This window comes from Dipodomys merriami, unplaced genomic scaffold (genome assembly GCF_024711535.1).
Source record: "Dipodomys merriami isolate MVZ:Mamm:240054 unplaced genomic scaffold, mDipMer1.0.p SCAF_50, whole genome shotgun sequence".
Lineage (NCBI taxonomy): Eukaryota > Metazoa > Chordata > Mammalia > Rodentia > Heteromyidae > Dipodomys > Dipodomys merriami.
In genome coordinates, this window is record NW_027206069.1 from 256,511 (window position 1) to 273,866 (window position 17,356).

The window sequence follows — 17,356 nt, forward strand, 5'->3', positions numbered from 1 at the left end:
GTGAGCCACCAGCACCTGGCAACAAAACAACTTTTAATGTCTGCCAACTCCTTCAAGTTAAGGCATCTATAAGTGCTGTGTTTTCAGGTATGATCAGTTAGGTACCCAAGACCCCTCTGTGATGCTCCTGTGCTGGGGGTGTGAAAAGCTTGCTGCCTCAACCCTGGAAGGGGGACTCAGGAGAGAAGTGGTACTGTCTGTTGGGGAATTCTCTACCATGAAGGGTCTGTCCAGTAGTCCAGCATGTGTCTGAGGCCTGTCACCAAAGCTGAGTGTGAGCCTCTCCATCTTTTTTTGTTTGTTTTTGTCGGTCCTGGAGCTTGAACTCTGGGCCTGGGCACTGTTCTTCAGCTTAAGGAGAGCGCTCTACCATTTGAGCCGCAGTACCACTTCCGGTTTTCCAGTGGTTTATTGGAGGTAAGAGTCTCACAGACTTTCCTGCCTGGGCTGGCTTTGAACCTTGATCCTTAGATCTCAACCTCCCAAGTAGCTAGGATGATAGGCATAAGCCACAGGCGCCCAGCTGGGCCTCTCAATCTTGACATATCCTAGTTCTTAGTTTAGAAGGCTTGGGATCTCTTATTTCTATTCTGCGGCTCCTCAGAGCCTCGCCATACCCTGGTGAAAGACATCTGCCTTGGGAAGTGCCGGCCAGATCTCTGGGTGAGAGATGGGTTGAAAAGGTGTCACTTCTGCCTTGCTGTACACTCCAGGCCTCTGTGACTATGCTGTGCTCACTACTCATAGATATATCTTGAGAAATTGGGGTGTCACAAAGGAATAAGGATGACAACTCAGAAGGAACTTGGTAAGGCAAAGCTTAGTTCTGCAGAAGGGTGCGCCATCAGTCAAAATCCACCAAGCAGTCCCACAGAGCAGACACGCTGCTCTGCTGTTATCCCTAGCCCAGCAGGTCCTGCCCCTCTGCTCAGATTAGTTGGGCTCAGGCTTACAGTCTGCAAAAGGATATGGCTTAATTAACAGGAAGAGGATATAACAAAATTTTAATCAGTAAGGGCCAAGCTACCTGGCAAGCAGGGACTTTTCCGAAAAACAATTCCCATAAGATTTCCAGAAAGGAAGCGACCCATTTTAATTTAAAAGAAGTTTTTCTCCTACTACTCCCCAACTCTTCAACGCTGGGCCCTCTGAGAAGAAACAGTGGGTCCTGCAGTTGTCCAGCTGCTTTCCGTGGTGTTCCCATGCCACTCCTTGTAGCTTGCAGTTGGCACTGCTGTGATCTCTGCGGATGTCCTCAGCAGGCTTCTCCGGTGGAACTCACCATGGTCTTGTTAAGCCTTTTTTGGTTGTGTACATGAATGGTGAATTCAGCTGCAGGTCTGGCCATATTTTTCTCTCTTCTGTACTGCTCACCTTGGTTTAGACAGCTAGAAGTATTAATTGTCAGTTGTGGGGCTTGAACTTGGCCTGGGCACTGTCCCTGAGCACTTTTGCTCAAGGCGAGTGCTCTACCAGTTTGAGCTACAGCTCCACTTCCCGTTTCCTGGTAGTAAATTGGAGATGAGTTTCATGGAGGTTACTGCCTGGGCTGGCTATGAACTGAGATCCTCTTATATCCTCCGCCTCCTGAGTAACTAGGATTATTGGCATGAACCACTAGTTCTTGGCCTCTGGATGCCTTTAAAAGGACAGCAACAGCAGCAACAGAAGCCCTCGGTTAAGTTAAATCAACACATAGTTCATGAAGAGCCTATGAGTTGACAGGTGCTGTGTGAGGGCCTAACTGGAGCTGAAGGTGCCTGGTCTCTCTTCTTGGTCTGGTTTAGCACAGAGGATATGGCACTGTATACCCAGAGTAGTCAGCCTGTGACAAAGCCTTGCTGTCTTGGATGTGCAAACCTCAGCACCTTTGGCTCCTTCTGGGCTCTTTTCTGGTGGCCTGGAATTTAAAGTCCCTCTCCTCTGTCCATGATAGGACAGTATTTTTGTTATAGAAACGTATAGAAAATACCAAATGTTAGCTGCACATAATAGGGCACACCTATAATCTCAGAATCTTTGGAGGCAGTTGCAAGAGGGTCTTAAGACCCAAGCCGGCCCCCCTGGCTCCTTCATAGTAACCTTCAAAACCCCAGTCTTAAAAACACATGGCTCAGCCGGGCGCCTGTGGCTCACGCCTGTAATCCTAGCTACTCAGGAGGCTGAGATCTGAGGATCGAGGTTCAAAGCCAGCCCGGGCAGGAGAGACCGTGAGACTCCTATCTCTAATAAACCACTAGAAAACCGGAAATGGTGCTGTAGCTCAAGTGATAGAGCGCTCGCCTTGAGCCGAAGAGCTGAGGGACAAGCGCCCAGGCCCAGAGTTCAAGCCCCACAACTGCCAAAACAAAACAAAACAAAAAAAACACATGGCTCAGGGCTGGGAAGGTGGCTCAGTGGTAGAGCACTTGCCTTGCATGCCTTAGGCCCTGGGTTCGATTCCTCAGCACCACATAAGCAAAAAGAAAAAAGCCGGAAATGGCGCTGTGGCTCAAGTGGTAGAGTGCTAGCCTTGAGCTGAAGAGCTGAGGGACAGCGCCCAGACCTAGAGTTCAGGCCCCATGACCGGATTCCCCCCCCAAAAAAAAAAAAAAAAAAAAAAAAACATGGCTCAGTGGTACAGTGCTTGCCTAGCATGCATGAAGCCTTGGTTTCCATTCCTCAGTACTACATACACAGAAGAACCCGGAAGTGGTGCTGTGGCTTACTTAGGTGGTTGAGTGTTAGCCTTGAGCAAAAGAAGCTCAGAAACAGTGCCCAGCCCCTGAGTTCAAGCCCCAGGACTGGCAAAACAAAAACAAAAAAAAAAAAAACAAAAAAACCAAATGTTTAGAGAAGTAGAGCACATCTGAAGGACAGTATTGCTAGTGGGTGTTTCTAGCCCAAGGTTACACGGCCTTTCTTCTTTCACACTTCAGGGAGCCCAAGTGTGAGCCCATACCTCAGCCTCAGCATGCTGAGATTTGCTGAGTAAGTGCGTTTATACCGCCATGAATGCTTTGTGCTGCACGCGCCTGATGGGGCCGGGGGGAAGCGACAGTCATGAGGCTGCTCCCAGAGCAGGTGCAACCAGAGCCAGCCCCGGCATGGCCGCTGGGGTGTTGGGCACTTGGGTTCCTTTCAAAGTGGGAGAGCAGAGTGATGGGGGGGGTGCGCATGTGGAGGTGGCAGGGACTCGGTAGCTGTGCAGGGTGTTCCAGGTAGAGCCAATGGAACAGGTTGAGGGATAAAGACACTGAATTAAACAACTGAAGTTGAAGTCACCATGTTGTTTAACATGGCATTTCTTTATGGTTATGTCCTGTCAGGAGACCCCCCAGCTGTCCTCTCTGTCTCTGAGCTAGAAAAGTGGCTAGAATGGAGGTAACTGTCCTTGGACAGTGGCCTTTATACTTTGACCAGTGTCCTTTAGTTATTTGTTATTTGACTTTTATTAAAAGTATATATCCATTTACATTGGGGCAACAGAGTAATCCTTTTCTTTTTAAACAATAATGGTTGGGTTGGGCATCAATGGTTCACACCTGTAATATTAGCTACTCAGGAAGACTGAGACCTGAGTGAGTATAACAGTTTGAAGCCAGCTTGGGCAGGAAAGTCCACGAGACTCATCTCCTATAGATGTAAAAAAAGATGGAAGTGCTAGAGTTCAAGTCTTGAGTTATAAAGGCTCAAGCTGGGAAGGTGGCTCAGTGGTCGAGCGCTTGCCTCGCATGCATGAGGCCCTGGGTTCAATTCCTCAGCACCACATAAACAGAAAAGGCTGAGAGTGGCGCTGTGGCTCAAGTGGTAGAATGCTAGCCTTGAGCAAAAGAAGCTCAAGGACAGTGCCCAGACCCTGAGTTCAGGCCCTAGGACTGGCACGCACAAACAAGTTGGAGGGGTATATATTGGAAAGAAGCTGCTATTGTGTGGTGTTCTGTTATAGTGACTACAAATGTTTGTGATCTTAAGTAAATTTCCTTTATCTGAAAGATTTCAAATGTAAAAATCACAACATTGAAGAAACTACTACCCCCCCAAAAAAGAATGGTGATATAGACAGTGAGGTGGGTGGGACGCAGTGACAGTGACAGGTGGGTGGGATGCAGTGACAGTGACAGGTGGGTGGGACGCAGTGACAGTGACAGGTGGGTGGGACGCAGTGACAGTGACAGGTGGGTGGGACGCAGTGACAGGTGGGTGGGATGCAGTGACAGTGAGGTGGGTGGGACGCAGTGACAGTGACAGGTGGGTGGGACGCAGTGACGGGTGGGACGCAGTGACAGTGACAGGTGGGTGGGACGCAGTGACAGTGACAGGTGGGTGGGATGCAGTGACAGTGACAGGTGGGTGGGACACAGTGAGGTGGGTGGGACGCAGTGACAGTGACAGGTGGGTGGGACACAGTGACAGTGAGCTGGGTGGGGACACAGTGACAGTGACAGGTGGGTGGGACGCAGTGACAGTGACAGGTGGGTGGGACGCAGTGACAGTGAGGTGGGTGGGACGCAGTGACAGTGAGGTGGGTGGGGACGCAGTGACAGTGACAGGTGGGTGGGACACAGTGACAGTGACAGGTGGGTGGGGCGCAGTGACAGTGACAGGTGGGTGGGACACAGTGACAGTGACAGGTGGGTGGGACGCAGTGACAGTGACAGGTGGGTGGGGACGCAGTGACAGGTGGGTGGGATGCAGTGACAGTGAGGTGGGTGGGACGCAGTGACAGTGACAGGTGGGTGGGACGCAGTGACAGGTGGGTGGGACGCAGTGACAGTGACAGGTGGGTGGGACGCAGTGACAGTGACAGGTGGGTGGGATGCAGTGACAGTGACAGGTGGGTGGGACACAGTGAGGTGGGTGGGACGCAGTGACAGTGACAGGTGGGTGGGACGCAGTGACAGTGAGCTGGGTGGGGACACAGTGACAGTGACAGGTGGGTGGGACGCAGTGACAGTGACAGGTGGGTGGGATGCAGTGACAGTGAGGTGGGTGGGACGCAGTGACAGTGACAGGTGGGTGGGACACAGTGACAGTGACAGGTGGGTGGGACGCAGTGACAGTGACAGGTGGGTGGGGCGCAGTGACAGTGACAGGTGGGTGGGACACAGTGACAGTGACAGGTGGGTGGGACGCAGTGACAGTGACAGGTGGGTGGGGACGCAGTGACAGTGAGGTGGGTGGGACACAGTGACAGTGACAGGTGGGACGCAGTGACAGTGACAGGTGGGTGGGACGCAGTGACAGTGACAGGTGGGTGGGACACAGTGACAGTGACAGGTGGGTGGGACGCAGTGACGGTGACAGGTGGGTGGGGACGCAGTGACAGTGACAGGTGGGACGCAGTGACAGTGACAGGTGGGTGGGACGCAGTGACGGTGACAGGTGGGTGGGACGCAGTGACAGTGAGGTGGGTGGGACACAGTGACAATGAGGTGGGTGGGGACGCAGTGACAGTGACAGGTGGGTGGGACACAGTGACAGTGACAGGTGGGTGGGACGCAGTGACGGTGACAGGTGGGTGGGGACGCAGTGACAGTGACAGGTGGGTGGGACGCAGTGACGGTGACAGGTGGGTGGGACGCAGTGACAGTGAGGTGGGTGGGACGCAGTGACAGTGAGTTGGGTGGGACACAGTGACAGTGAGGTGGGTGGGGACGCAGTGACAGTGACAGATGGGTGGGACGCAGTGACAGTGACAGGTGGGTGGGACGCAGTGACAGTGACAGGTGGGTGGGGCGCAGTGACAGTGAGGTGGGTGGGGACGCAGTGACAGTGACAGGTGGGTGGGACACAGTGACAGTGACAGGTGGGTGGGACGCAGTGACAGTGACAGGTGGGTGGGGCGCAGTGACAGTGAGGTGGGTGGGGACGCAGTGACAGTGAGGTGGGTGGGACACAGTGACAGTGAGGTGGGTGGGGACGCAGTGACAGTGACAGATGGGTGGGACGCAGTGACAGTGACAGGTGGGTGGGACGCAGTGACAGTGACAGGTGGGTGGGATGCAGTGACAGTGAGGTGGGTGGGATGCAGTGACAGTGAGGTGGGTGGGATGCAGTGACAGTGAGGTGGGTGGGACGCAGTGACAGTGACAGTGACAGGTGGGTGGGACGCAGTGACAGTGAGGTGGGTGGGACACAGTGAGGTGGGTGGGACGCAGTGACAGTGACAGGTGGGTGGGACGCAGTGACAGTGACAGGTGGGACGCAGTGACAGTGAGGTGGGTGGGACGCAGTGACAGTGACAGGTGGGTGGGACGCAGTGACAGTGAGGTGGGTGGGACGCAGTGACAGTGACAGGTGGGTGGGACGCAGTGACAGTGACAGGTGGGTGGGACGCAGTGACAGTGACAGGTGGGTGGGACGCAGTGACAGTGAGGTGGGTGGGGACGCAGTGACAGTGACAGGTGGGTGGGACGCAGTGACAGTGAGGTGGGTGGGACATAGTGACAGTGACAGGTGGGTGGGACGCAGTGACAGTGAGGTGGGTGGGGACGCAGTGACAGTGACAGGTGGGTGGGACACAGTGACAGTGACAGGTGGGTGGGACGCAGTGACAGTGACAGGTGGGTGGGACGCAGTGACAGTGACAGGTGGGTGGGACGCAGTGACAGTGACAGGTGGGTGGGACGCAGTGACAGTGACAGGTGGGTGGGACACAGTGACAGTGACAGGTGGGTGGGACGCAGTGACAGTGAGGTGGGTGGGGACGCAGTGACAGTGACAGGTGGGTGGGACGCAGTGACAGTGACAGGTGGGTGGGACGCAGTGACGGTGACAGGTGGGTGGGGACGCAGTGACAGTGACAGGTGGGTGGGACACAGTGACAGTGACAGGTGGGTGGGACGCAGTGACAGTGAGGTGGGTGGGGACGCAGTGACGGTGACAGGTGGGTGGGATGCAGTGACAGTGAGGTGGGTGGGACGCAGTGACAGTGAGGTGGGTGGGACGCAGTGACAGTGAGGTGGGTGGGACGCAGTGACAGTGAGGTGGGTGGGACGCAGTGACAGTGACAGTGACAGGTGGGTGGGACGCAGTGACAGTGAGGTGGGTGGGACACAGTGAGGTGGGTGGGACGCAGTGACAGTGACAGGTGGGTGGGATGCAGTGACAGTGACAGGTGGGTGGGACGCAGTGACAGTGACAGGTGGGTGGGACGCAGTGACAGGTGGGTGGGACACAGTGACAGTGACAGGTGGGTGGGACGCAGTGACAGTGACAGGTGGGTGGGACACAGTGAGGTGGGTGGGACGCAGTGACAGTGACAGGTGGGTGGGACGCAGTGACAGTGAGGTGGGTGGGACGCAGTGACAGTGACAGGTGGGTGGGGACGCAGTGACAGTGACAGGTGGGTGGGACGCAGTGACAGTGACAGGTGGGTGGGACGCAGTGACAGTGACAGGTGGGTGGGACGCAGTGACAGTGACAGGTGGGTGGGACGCAGTGACAGTGAGGTGGGTGGGGACGCAGTGACAGTGACAGGTGGGTGGGACACAGTGACAGTGACAGGTGGGTGGGACGCAGTGACAGTGAGGTGGGTGGGGACGCAGTGACAGTGACAGGTGGGTGGGACACAGTGACAGTGACAGGTGGGTGGGGCGCAGTGACAGTGACAGGTGGGTGGGACACAGTGACAGTGACAGGTGGGTGGGACGCAGTGACAGTGACAGGTGGGTGGGACACAGTGACAGTGACAGGTGGGTGGGACGCAGTGACGGTGACAGGTGGGTGGGGACGCAGTGACAGTGAGGTGGGTGGGACACAGTGACAGTGACAGGTGGGACGCAGTGACAGTGAGGTGGGTGGGACGCAGTGACAGTGACAGGTGGGTGGGACGCAGTGACAGTGACAGTGACAGGTGGGTGGGACGCAGTGACAGTGAGGTGGGTGGGACGCAGTGACAGTGACAGGTGGGTGGGATGCAGTGACAGTGACAGGTGGGTGGGACGCAGTGACAGTGAGGTGGGTGGGATGCAGTGACAGTGACAGGTGGGTGGGACGCAGTGACAGTGACAGGTGGGTGGGGACGCAGTGACAGTGCGGTGGGTGGGACACAGTGAGGTGGGTGGGACGCAGTGACGGTGACAGGTGGGTGGGATGCAGTGACAGTGACAGATGGGTGGGACGCAGTGACGGTGACAGGTGGGTGGGGACGCAGTGACAGTGACAGGTGGGTGGGGACGCAGTGAGGTGGGTGGGGCACAGTGACAGTGACAGGTGGGTGGGACGCAGTGACAGTGACAGATGGGTGGGACGCAGTGACGGTGACAGGTGGGTGGGATGCAGTGACGGTGACAGGTGGGTGGGACACAGTGACAGTGACAGGTGGGTGGGACGCAGTGACAGGTGGGTGGGACGCAGTGACGGTGACAGGTGGGTGGGGACGCAGTGACAGTGTGGTGGGTGGGACACAGTGAGGTAGGTGGGACGCAGTGACAGTGACAGGTGGGTGGGACGCAGTGTTATATGTTTGTGTTGGAACCAGGTGGACCAGGTCTTCCCTGGGCTCTGCAGTGGCCCCAGGACCCTGGCCTCTCTACTTGATCCCTTCTTCAGAAGTCTCCTGGTCTCCCCCACCACAAACCATGTCCCACTGATCCCTGCCCCAGCTCCTTGAAGGCAATGGACTTGTGGAAATTAGAAATGTGTTACTTGTTACAGCAGCGTATAGTATAATGCGTAGCTCCCTGGTTGCGGCACTTGAACTCTGCTCCTGGTCCCACTGAGAGGTTGAGTTCATTCCCTCACTACACCACCAGAAGGCACTAGATGATGCTGGGACTCCGCAGCACTCTGCTGCAGATGGAGGAGGGCTGTGGGCTCCAGAGAGGCTACTCAGCTCTGCTTGCAGGCCAGCCTCACCGTTCATGACTAGAGCTGCCCAGCGAGGCCCACACATCGTTCTTTCTCTCTCCCTCCTTCCTTCCTTCCTTCCCTCCTTCCTTCCTTCCTCCCCTCCTTCCTTCCCTCCTTCCCTCCTTCCTTCCTTCCTTCCTTCCTCTTTCTTTCTTTCTTTCTTTCTTTCTTTCTTTCTTTCTTTCTTTCTTTCTTTCTTTCTTTCTTTCTTTCTTTCTTTCATTCTTTCTGTGCTAGTCCTGTGATTTGAACACAGAGCCTGGGTGTTATCCCTGAGCCTTTGTGCTCAAGGCTTGGTGTTCTACTACTTGAGCCATAGCTCCATCCACTTCCAGCTTTTTTCATGGTTAATTGGAGATAAGAGTCTCATAGACTTCCTGCCCAGGCTAGCTTCAAACTGTGATCCTCAGATCTCAGCCTTCAGAGTAGCTGGGATAACAGGCATGAACCACTGGCACCTGGCTCCATACATTGTTCTTTTCCGAATTTCTTTGGTACTCTTAATTTTTTTTTTTGTGGGTCGTGAGGCTTGAACTCTGGGCCTGGGTGCTGTCCCTCAGGTCTTCAGCTCAAGGTGAGCACTCTACCATTTGAGCCACAGCATCCCTTGCGATTATCCCTTGGAGATAAGAGTCTCATGGACTTTCCTGCCCAGGCTGGCTTTGAACTGTGATCCTCAGATCTCAGCTTCCTGATCGCTAGGATGACAGGTTATCCCAGCTTAATTCCTTTTTTTTTTTTTTGGTCGGTCTTGGGACTTGAACTGTGGGCCTGGGCACTGTCCCTCAGCTCTTCAGCTCAAAGTGAGTCCTCTACCACTTGAGCCACAGCACCACTTCCGTTTTCTGGTGGTTCATTGGAGATAAGAGTCTCAATGCCTTTCTTGCCTGGGCTGGCTTTGAACCGTAATCCTCAGATCTCAGCCTCCTGAGTAGCTAGGATGACAGGTGTGAGCCACCAGAGCCTGGCTAATTCTTTTTGTTTTTACCTGAACTTTAGAGTAGTTTTGCCAGCCTTTTAGAGAGCCTTGTTAGTACCTGTTTGGCATCCAGTTGTATCTACAGATAATCCCGAGACTGTGCCTGCTGTGTACTGACTGCCCTGTGGTGGCTGCCTCCTGCCTGGTACAAGGTCCCCGCTGATAGAGGTGGCGCCTTATACTGTTGGCACAGGGCTGTCCTCAGCCCTGTCTTCTGTACTTCCTTTGACTCTGTCACTCCTGCATTTCCACTATGTCCCTGTAACTGGCTCTGCATGCTCAGCTCCCTCATCAGGCCAAGGTTTTGTGCATGTGCCCCTCACCATAGAAAGAAGCCCAGTGTTCTGCTTAGATTTCGTCACAAATGTGATGGTTGCCTAAGGCCACTGCCTGCAGGACAGGAGGCTCATTCTGGCTCATACTTAAATGTGTGCCCACCTGAAGATCAGGCTTCCGTGGCAGGTTCATAGAGTGACACGCAAGCCAGATGCTGGGCTTGCTGTCAGTTGTAAGCTAACACTCTCGTGGGCAAGTCATGGACAAGTGAGTGGAAATGTGGATGATACCCCTGGCGACTGGTTAGACGAGGGCTCCAGGGCCTCACAGGAATGATCCCTTCACTCCAGGCGCCTGTAGTCCAGCAGGAAATCACTGTGCAAGCATAACATGTCTTAATGGCTGGTTGTGGAATATGAGCACCATCCACACAGTCAGGCATACCTTCCTACCATGGGGATGTGCTAAGCGATACTGCTCTGCTGGGACTTGAACGTTAGGAACACGTAGGTGGACATGGACTACTTTTGGCTCCAGCTTACAGCCACATCTGTTGGCGAGGCAAGGAGAGGGGCTTCTTTGCATGGCCTGCATCTCTTCCCTGCATGAGTGCTGGTCTCTGCTTTGTACTGCATGCAGTGAAAGGCTACCTGAGTTTTCTCTACAGGCTCCACTAATCTGTCTTTCTGTTTCCAGGTGCTGGTAAGACCCCAACCCTAGGCGGTGGCTTCCATGTGAACTTGGGGAAGGAGTCAAGAGCACAGACACTGCAAAACGGTATTACTCACTAGGGACAGAGCTGACCCTGCAGTGGGGCCAGGAGTTGGGGTTGCGCTGCTAAGGGTGAGGTCAGACCAGGCCTAATATACCGCTTCTGGTCCTATAGCTTCTGTCCCATCTCATCCCCAGCCTTACTTCCTGTTTTTTCACATCCTGCTTCCTGTGAAGCCCGTGGCTAGTCAAACTCCTGAAGGAGTTGCTTCTTGAGCCCCCTTCCATCATCAGTGCCCTGGCATCCTGCAGGTTCTACTACCATCACCAGAGGAGGTCCCTGGACCCTACCATGGCCCACATTGTTCCTGATGTCTGTGGACATAAGTATGGGATCAACAAGTTTATAGCAATTTGACATGACAGTGATGTTTTTATTGTTTCCCTTTGTGAATGAATTCCAAGCAAAAAAGCAAAAAAGTTTTTTTGGTCAGTTTTGGGCTTGAACTTTGGACCTGGGCGCTGTCCCTCAGCTCTTCATCTCAAGGCTAGTGCTCTACTACCTGAGCCACAGCACCACTCCTGGCTTTTTCTGTTTATATGGTGCTGAGTAATCAAACCCAGGGCCTCATACATGTGAGGCAAGCACTCTACCACTGAGCCACCTTCCTCACTAGAGGTTCTTGAAGTATGTGTTCATAAGGGTGTTCAGGGATACAGCAAGGTGGGCTCTATCTGCGTGGTTCATCTCCAACCTGGCAGACCACATACCCTGGGTGTGGTACTGCCTTTGGGCAGTGGTTATAGTTAGTGAGGCTTGTCTGTGAGTAGCTAGCTAGTCCACAAGTCCTTATCAAAGAAACCAGGAAACCATACTTAATACACTTAATATTTTGTGACGTGGATCTGCTAGGCACCACAGGAGTGAGTCTGGAATCCAAAGAGCGCTGGTAGTACTAGAAAGTCCATGGTTGCCTTTCTTGGCATTCTAATGTTGACCCTGTCATAGATTTCTCTTAGACCCTAGGGTCTCCTGTCTGGAGAAGGCTTTTCTGCCCATGTAGTGGATATAGATGTGAGGCCTGTGCAGAAAGCCAATACTGCTGGGTGTCAGCAGCTCTCCACCTAAGTCCCTCTACGGCTGGCTCTGGCTGGTTCTGCCCTGCATTTCGATCTGAGTGCAAGAGGCCTTGCTAGGGACAGTGCTTTTCTCTCTCTCCGTATGCTGTCTCTTGGACTGAAGGTCTTGCTCCTTCAAGAAGGGGTATGGACACAGACAGGGCCATTCCAGCTATCTGACTGACTTGCAGTTTTAAACGGTTTGTTACCTTCAAGTTCACCTGGGGTTGTGTATATCTTCTTGTTGTGCCCTCCCTTTGCAGGTGTGCATAGAGTGGCTCATTAGGCTGTTTCTTTCTTTAGGTAAGGCCATTGCCTCTTGGAGGTTAGCTAGCCTGACAGCTGTTCAAGGCTAGACTGGACAGAGGGCCTGACTGCGAGGGTAGGGTGGCCTGGCCTGGCTGGCCCCTGTGCTGGGGGGAAGCAGTTCTACCTAGGCTTATAGCTTTGGGAGAAGGAGCATTTCTATCACAGTGATGGAAAACCACAAAATAGCACCAGGCCAACCAGCCCAAACAGATTTCTGTCAGATACCCAGTCTTCATTAGTCCCTGACAAAGGAACACTCAGCCACTTAACAGATTTGTTTTGAAGCATGATATGGGAGGGATAAGATTTCATAGTATGTGAAAACTGTAAGAAATCCATGATTCAGCCGGGGGCCAGTGGTGCATGCCATAATCCTAGCTACTCAGGCGGCTGAGATCTGAGGATTGCTGTTCAAAGCCAACCCAGGTAGAAAAGTCCATGAGGCTTTTTTTTGGTTGGTTATGGGACTTGAACTCTGGGCCTGGGTGCTATCCCTCAGCTTTTCAGCTCAAGCGAGCAAACGCCCTACCACTTGAACCACAGCACCACTTCTGGTTCTCTGAGTAGTTTATTGGAGATAGGAGTCTCATGGACTTTCCTGCCTGGGCTGGCTTTGAACTGGGATCCTCAGATCTCAACCTCCTCAGTAAGCTAGGATTACAGGAGTGAGCCACTGATGCCCGGCTCCAGGAGACTCTTATTTCCAAATAACTAATAAAAAGATAGAAAGTGGACCTGTAGTAGAGTAGTAGAGCCTTAGCCTGAACAAAAAAGCTCAAGGACCGCAACTAGGTCCTGATTTCAAGCCTCAAGACTAGCATCAAAAAGGGAAAGGAAGGAAGGAATCAATCAATCAATCAATCAATTAGTCAATCAATCCACATTTCAGCAGCCATTAAAAAAATTGATTGAGCCAGTGGCTTACACCTGTAATCCTAGCTATTCAGGAGGCTGAGATTTGAGGATTGCAGTTCAAAGCCAGCCTAGGCATGAAAGTCCATAAGACTTTTATCTCCAATTAACCACCAGAAAACTGGAAGTGGCACTGTGGCTCAAGTGGTAGAGTGCTCAACTTGAGCTAAAGAGCTGAGGGACAGTGCCCAAATCTAGAGTTCAAGTCCATGACTGACAGTTTTTTTTTTTTTTTATGGAATTCATTCACAAAGTGAATTTAGAAATGTAAGAGACAAAGGTAAATTTGTATTCTTAAATTACTATAGTAGTCCTTTGATTCTTATGCTTTTAATTGAATGCTGCCATTGAGTGGCGATGTTTGGATAAAGTTACCCATTTATGTCCTAGGGCGACGCCACATCCACCACCTGGGGAGCCAGCTACAACTGAACCAGCACTGTCTGGACACAGCCTTCAACTTCTTCAAGATGGCTGTGAGCAAGCATCTGACCCGAGGCCGGAAGATGGCACACGTGGTTGCCGCCTGCCTCTACCTGGTCTGCCGCACAGAAGGCACACCGCGTATCCTTGCTTTGGTGTTCCCTTGGGACCTTCTTAATGTGGATTTGGCAGTTTTACTTAGCAACAGACACCATATTAGATACGTGGTCTGATGAGTGCAGGGCTTCCTTCCCCACAGCCTGGAGTTGGGGAGCATTAACTGTATCGACCTCTAGATACCAGGCTCAGGACTTTCTTCTTCCTCATGGACTGACTTGAACTTGGGCACTGTTTTTGGTGTTGTGTGGTTTGAGGAGTTGAATTACTGCTGCTGATTTTGGTGTACTCAGGCTGGGCTCCATGTCCTTGTGGCTTTGGGTGATATAAAAGGAGGGAATACCTTACGGTGTCTGGCCTCTCGTCCTGTCCCTTTGCCTTCTTGAGGGGATAGGCACATAAGGATATGTGAGCATATCCTTTGCTGAGCATCTAGTCATGAGCTCTATAGGTACATGAGCACCTCTTCTGGTCCTTTCCAACCTGTTCATCTTCTTTTGTCCGTTATCCAGGCCTGTCATGCATGGGCTGTTTGGTCTGAGTCTTCCTGGTTCACACCTTCCTTATTTTGTGGGGCATCTTCTTTGAAATCTCTTTAGAAAGAGGCCTGCTTCAACCTTCGTACATCTAAAAATGCAGCGTTGTCCCAGCTCCTTGTTCCCAGGTGCTTGGTTCAGGGTTGGGGCTCTCTGAGCCTGAGCTCTTCATGTGGGACTGTACTGCTGCTTGGTTTTTTTTTTTTTTTTTGGTCGGTTGTGGGGCCTGAACTCTGGGCCTGGGCGCTGTCCCTCAGCTCTTCAGCTCAGGCTAGTGATCTACCATTTAAGCCACAGCACCACTTGCGGCTTTTTCTGTGTATGTAGTGCTGAGGAATCAAACCCAGGGCAAGGCAAGCACTCTACCACTGAGCCATCTTCCTAGCCCCCATACTGTTGTTTTGAAGGTATGGGGCATCTTCTCTCCAGTGGGCTCTCCTTGCCCTGCTTCTTACCTTGAACTTGTATTGGATCCCATGATTCCTGCCTGGGTTTTCCTTTAGTCACTCTGCGTGCCTACTAAGGGCCTTGGGAGGTCTTTGCTTCCTTTACTTCCGTGTTGGCTTTGGATAGTTCCTAGATGTTTCTTCCCAACAGAGGAGAAATTTTTGCTTTCATGAAATTTTTTTTTTTTTTTTTTTTTTTACTTCAAAGAACTCTTTATGTGCTTGGAATAGTTCTCTTTTTCTCACTCTTCATGGGTATGTCATTTTCTTACCTTGTAGGACGTGGTGTTTGAGCTCTCATCCCTTGAGTCTCTGCTTTTCTCAGTTGCTCCGTCCAGGGGTCTGTGTGACATGTAACCGTGAGATGTTGTGGTGTGCTGGAAGTGTGATGTGTATCTCCTCCCATGTTTGACTCACACTGCTTGTAGAATACCTGGTCCTCTGGGAGTCCTTCCTTTTAGATGGGGCGCACCCTCAACCCCCTTCCCATTTGTCTTGCCAGCTCCCAACCACTCTGATACTTACCTCTGTTGGTGAGACATGGAAAGTCCTGGACTGTGAGTCACAATGTGGTGATGAGGACAGGACGTGTGGCCCTGCCCCCAGAGAGGCATTTCAGGATTCTTGTACCCAGTTCAGTCCAGGAAGCCCTTGTTCAGAAGATTAAGGGTGGACTGGGAATGTGGCTTAGTGGTACAGTGCTTGCCTAGTATGCATGAAGCCTGCCTTAGGTTCTGTTCCACAGTACCACATAAACAGAAAAGGCCCAAGTGGCTCTGTGGCTCAAGTGGTAAGAGCACTAGCCTTTAGCAAAAGAAGCTCTGGGACAGTGCTTACACCCTGCGTTTAAGCCCCAGGACTGGCAAGCTCATTTCTTCCCCTCCTCTCTACCTGTCATTACCATCAAAGTGTGTCTAGCACAGTCCTAAGAGGACCATTCACAGTACTAGGGCTCTACCCCTTCCAATCTCTATCACTGTCCTAGAGAAGCTGAGTCCCACCAGACCTTCCTGTCAGGTGGGCCACGGGTGGGAACGATCACCTATCTAGGGCCTTTCTGTGTGCTCAAGCACTTACCTGAACTCTCATCCATGTTAGGTTTCCCATTGTTGCTGGGTGACAGGCCAGTCTACCCTGTACAGCTTCTCTGGGTTGCGATGGAATCTTCTGGACTTTCAGCTTAGAGTGGCCGGGAGCCATGAGTCTCTCATTCACAACTCCTATGTATTTTAGAATGAAAGGTGCATGCCACTGCCAGCTATGATTTGAGAAGGAGTCTGGCAAACTTTTCTGCCTGGGCTAGGACAGACCTTCACTTCCATGTTCAGTCATCTAAGTAGCTAGGATTATATCAACACCTAATTGTAGTTTGCCTTTTTTTGACAAGGACTGGGCAGGTTATGTTATGGCTTGGTGACTATGATAGATAGTCCTCTTGCCAGGAGATTCCCTGGCTCGCCCTGCCTGGGGAAGAAACACTGCCCACTTCTTCAAGGATAGTGGATTTAAACTTTCTTTTTTTGTCCTTCATGGGCTTGAACTTAGGACCTAAGCACTATCCCTGTGCTCTTGCTCAAGACTAGCACTCTATCACTTTGAGCCATAGTGCCACTCCCAGTTTTCAGGTGGTTAATTGGAGATAAGAGTCTCATGGACTTTTTTTCCTGGGCTGGCTTTGAACTGTGGTTCTCAGGTCTCAGCCTCCTGAGAAGCTAGGATTACAGGTGTGAGCCACCAATGCCCAGCTAGATTTTAACTTTTTGAGTGGATAGATGCTCAAATGTCCAGTAGCCATCATCAGACATAAAGAAGTTGCCTTGTCATACCTCCCAAAGACTAACATGTAAAGGGCTGTCTGTACTCAGTATTGGATCCCAGGCCTGCAGACCAGCAGGCCTACTTGTACCCACCCTGTGGTCAGCAGTTTGGCTGTGCTCAGCCTTTAGAGCTGAGCATTTCAACAGTAGTGAACTTGATACAGCATCATGTCCATCATCTGGGCAAACAGATGCCCCAGGGTTCTTTGTTTGTCCTGGGAAAATTACCCTTGCACTCTTGGCTGGTTTTCTAGCCCATCAGTAGCATTTTTTGAGCAGAAACTCGTTATTTCATTTAAACCTAATTATCCATCCTTTCCTTTGTGATTAGTGTTTTTGTGTCCTAAGAAATCTTTGCAACAGGACTCAAGAATTAAAGGACCTCTTCTTACTTTGTCCCATTGTTTTTAGATGATTCTTATGTTCTTGACCCCACATATGGTATATACATGTGCACATCTGAGGGCAGCTTGGAGGAAGGCACAGAATCAGAGGAAGATGGGTGAAAAAAATATAGCAGAGGGGCCCATCAGCTGTATTGGACATTGCCTTGCATGCCTGCGGCCCTGAGTTCGATTCTTCAGCACCACATAAGCAGAAAAAAAAAGCTGGAAGTGGCACTGTGGCTCAAGTGGTAGAGTGCTAGCCTTTAGCTGAAGGGCTGAGGGACAGCACCCAGGCTCAGAGTTCAGGCCCCACGATCGGACCAAGAAAAAAACAAAAACTCAGGGACTGTGGCTTAGGCCCCGAGTTCAAGCCCCAGCACTGGTATGCATGTGTGTGTGCGTGCACACAATACAGTTGCATATACAGTCTTGGTATATGTGACATAAGATTACAAACAATTTTCTGTTTGTAATTGGTTGCTTTGGGCCT

At 52.0% G+C, this 17,356-nt stretch overlaps 1 protein-coding gene across 2 annotated transcripts in view; it reads left to right on the plus strand.

The window, feature by feature from the left end:
- Positions 1–17,356, plus strand: part of Brf1 (BRF1 general transcription factor IIIB subunit) — a 74,430-nt gene that overhangs the window by 9,850 nt on the left and 47,224 nt on the right. For both annotated transcript variants that reach the window (XM_069997423.1, XM_069997424.1), the window contains exons 2-3: positions 10,787–10,867; positions 13,532–13,705. In XM_069997423.1, coding sequence (XP_069853524.1) covers positions 10,787–10,867; positions 13,532–13,705 — 255 coding nt within the window. The remainder of the gene's footprint in view (positions 1–10,786; positions 10,868–13,531; positions 13,706–17,356) is intronic.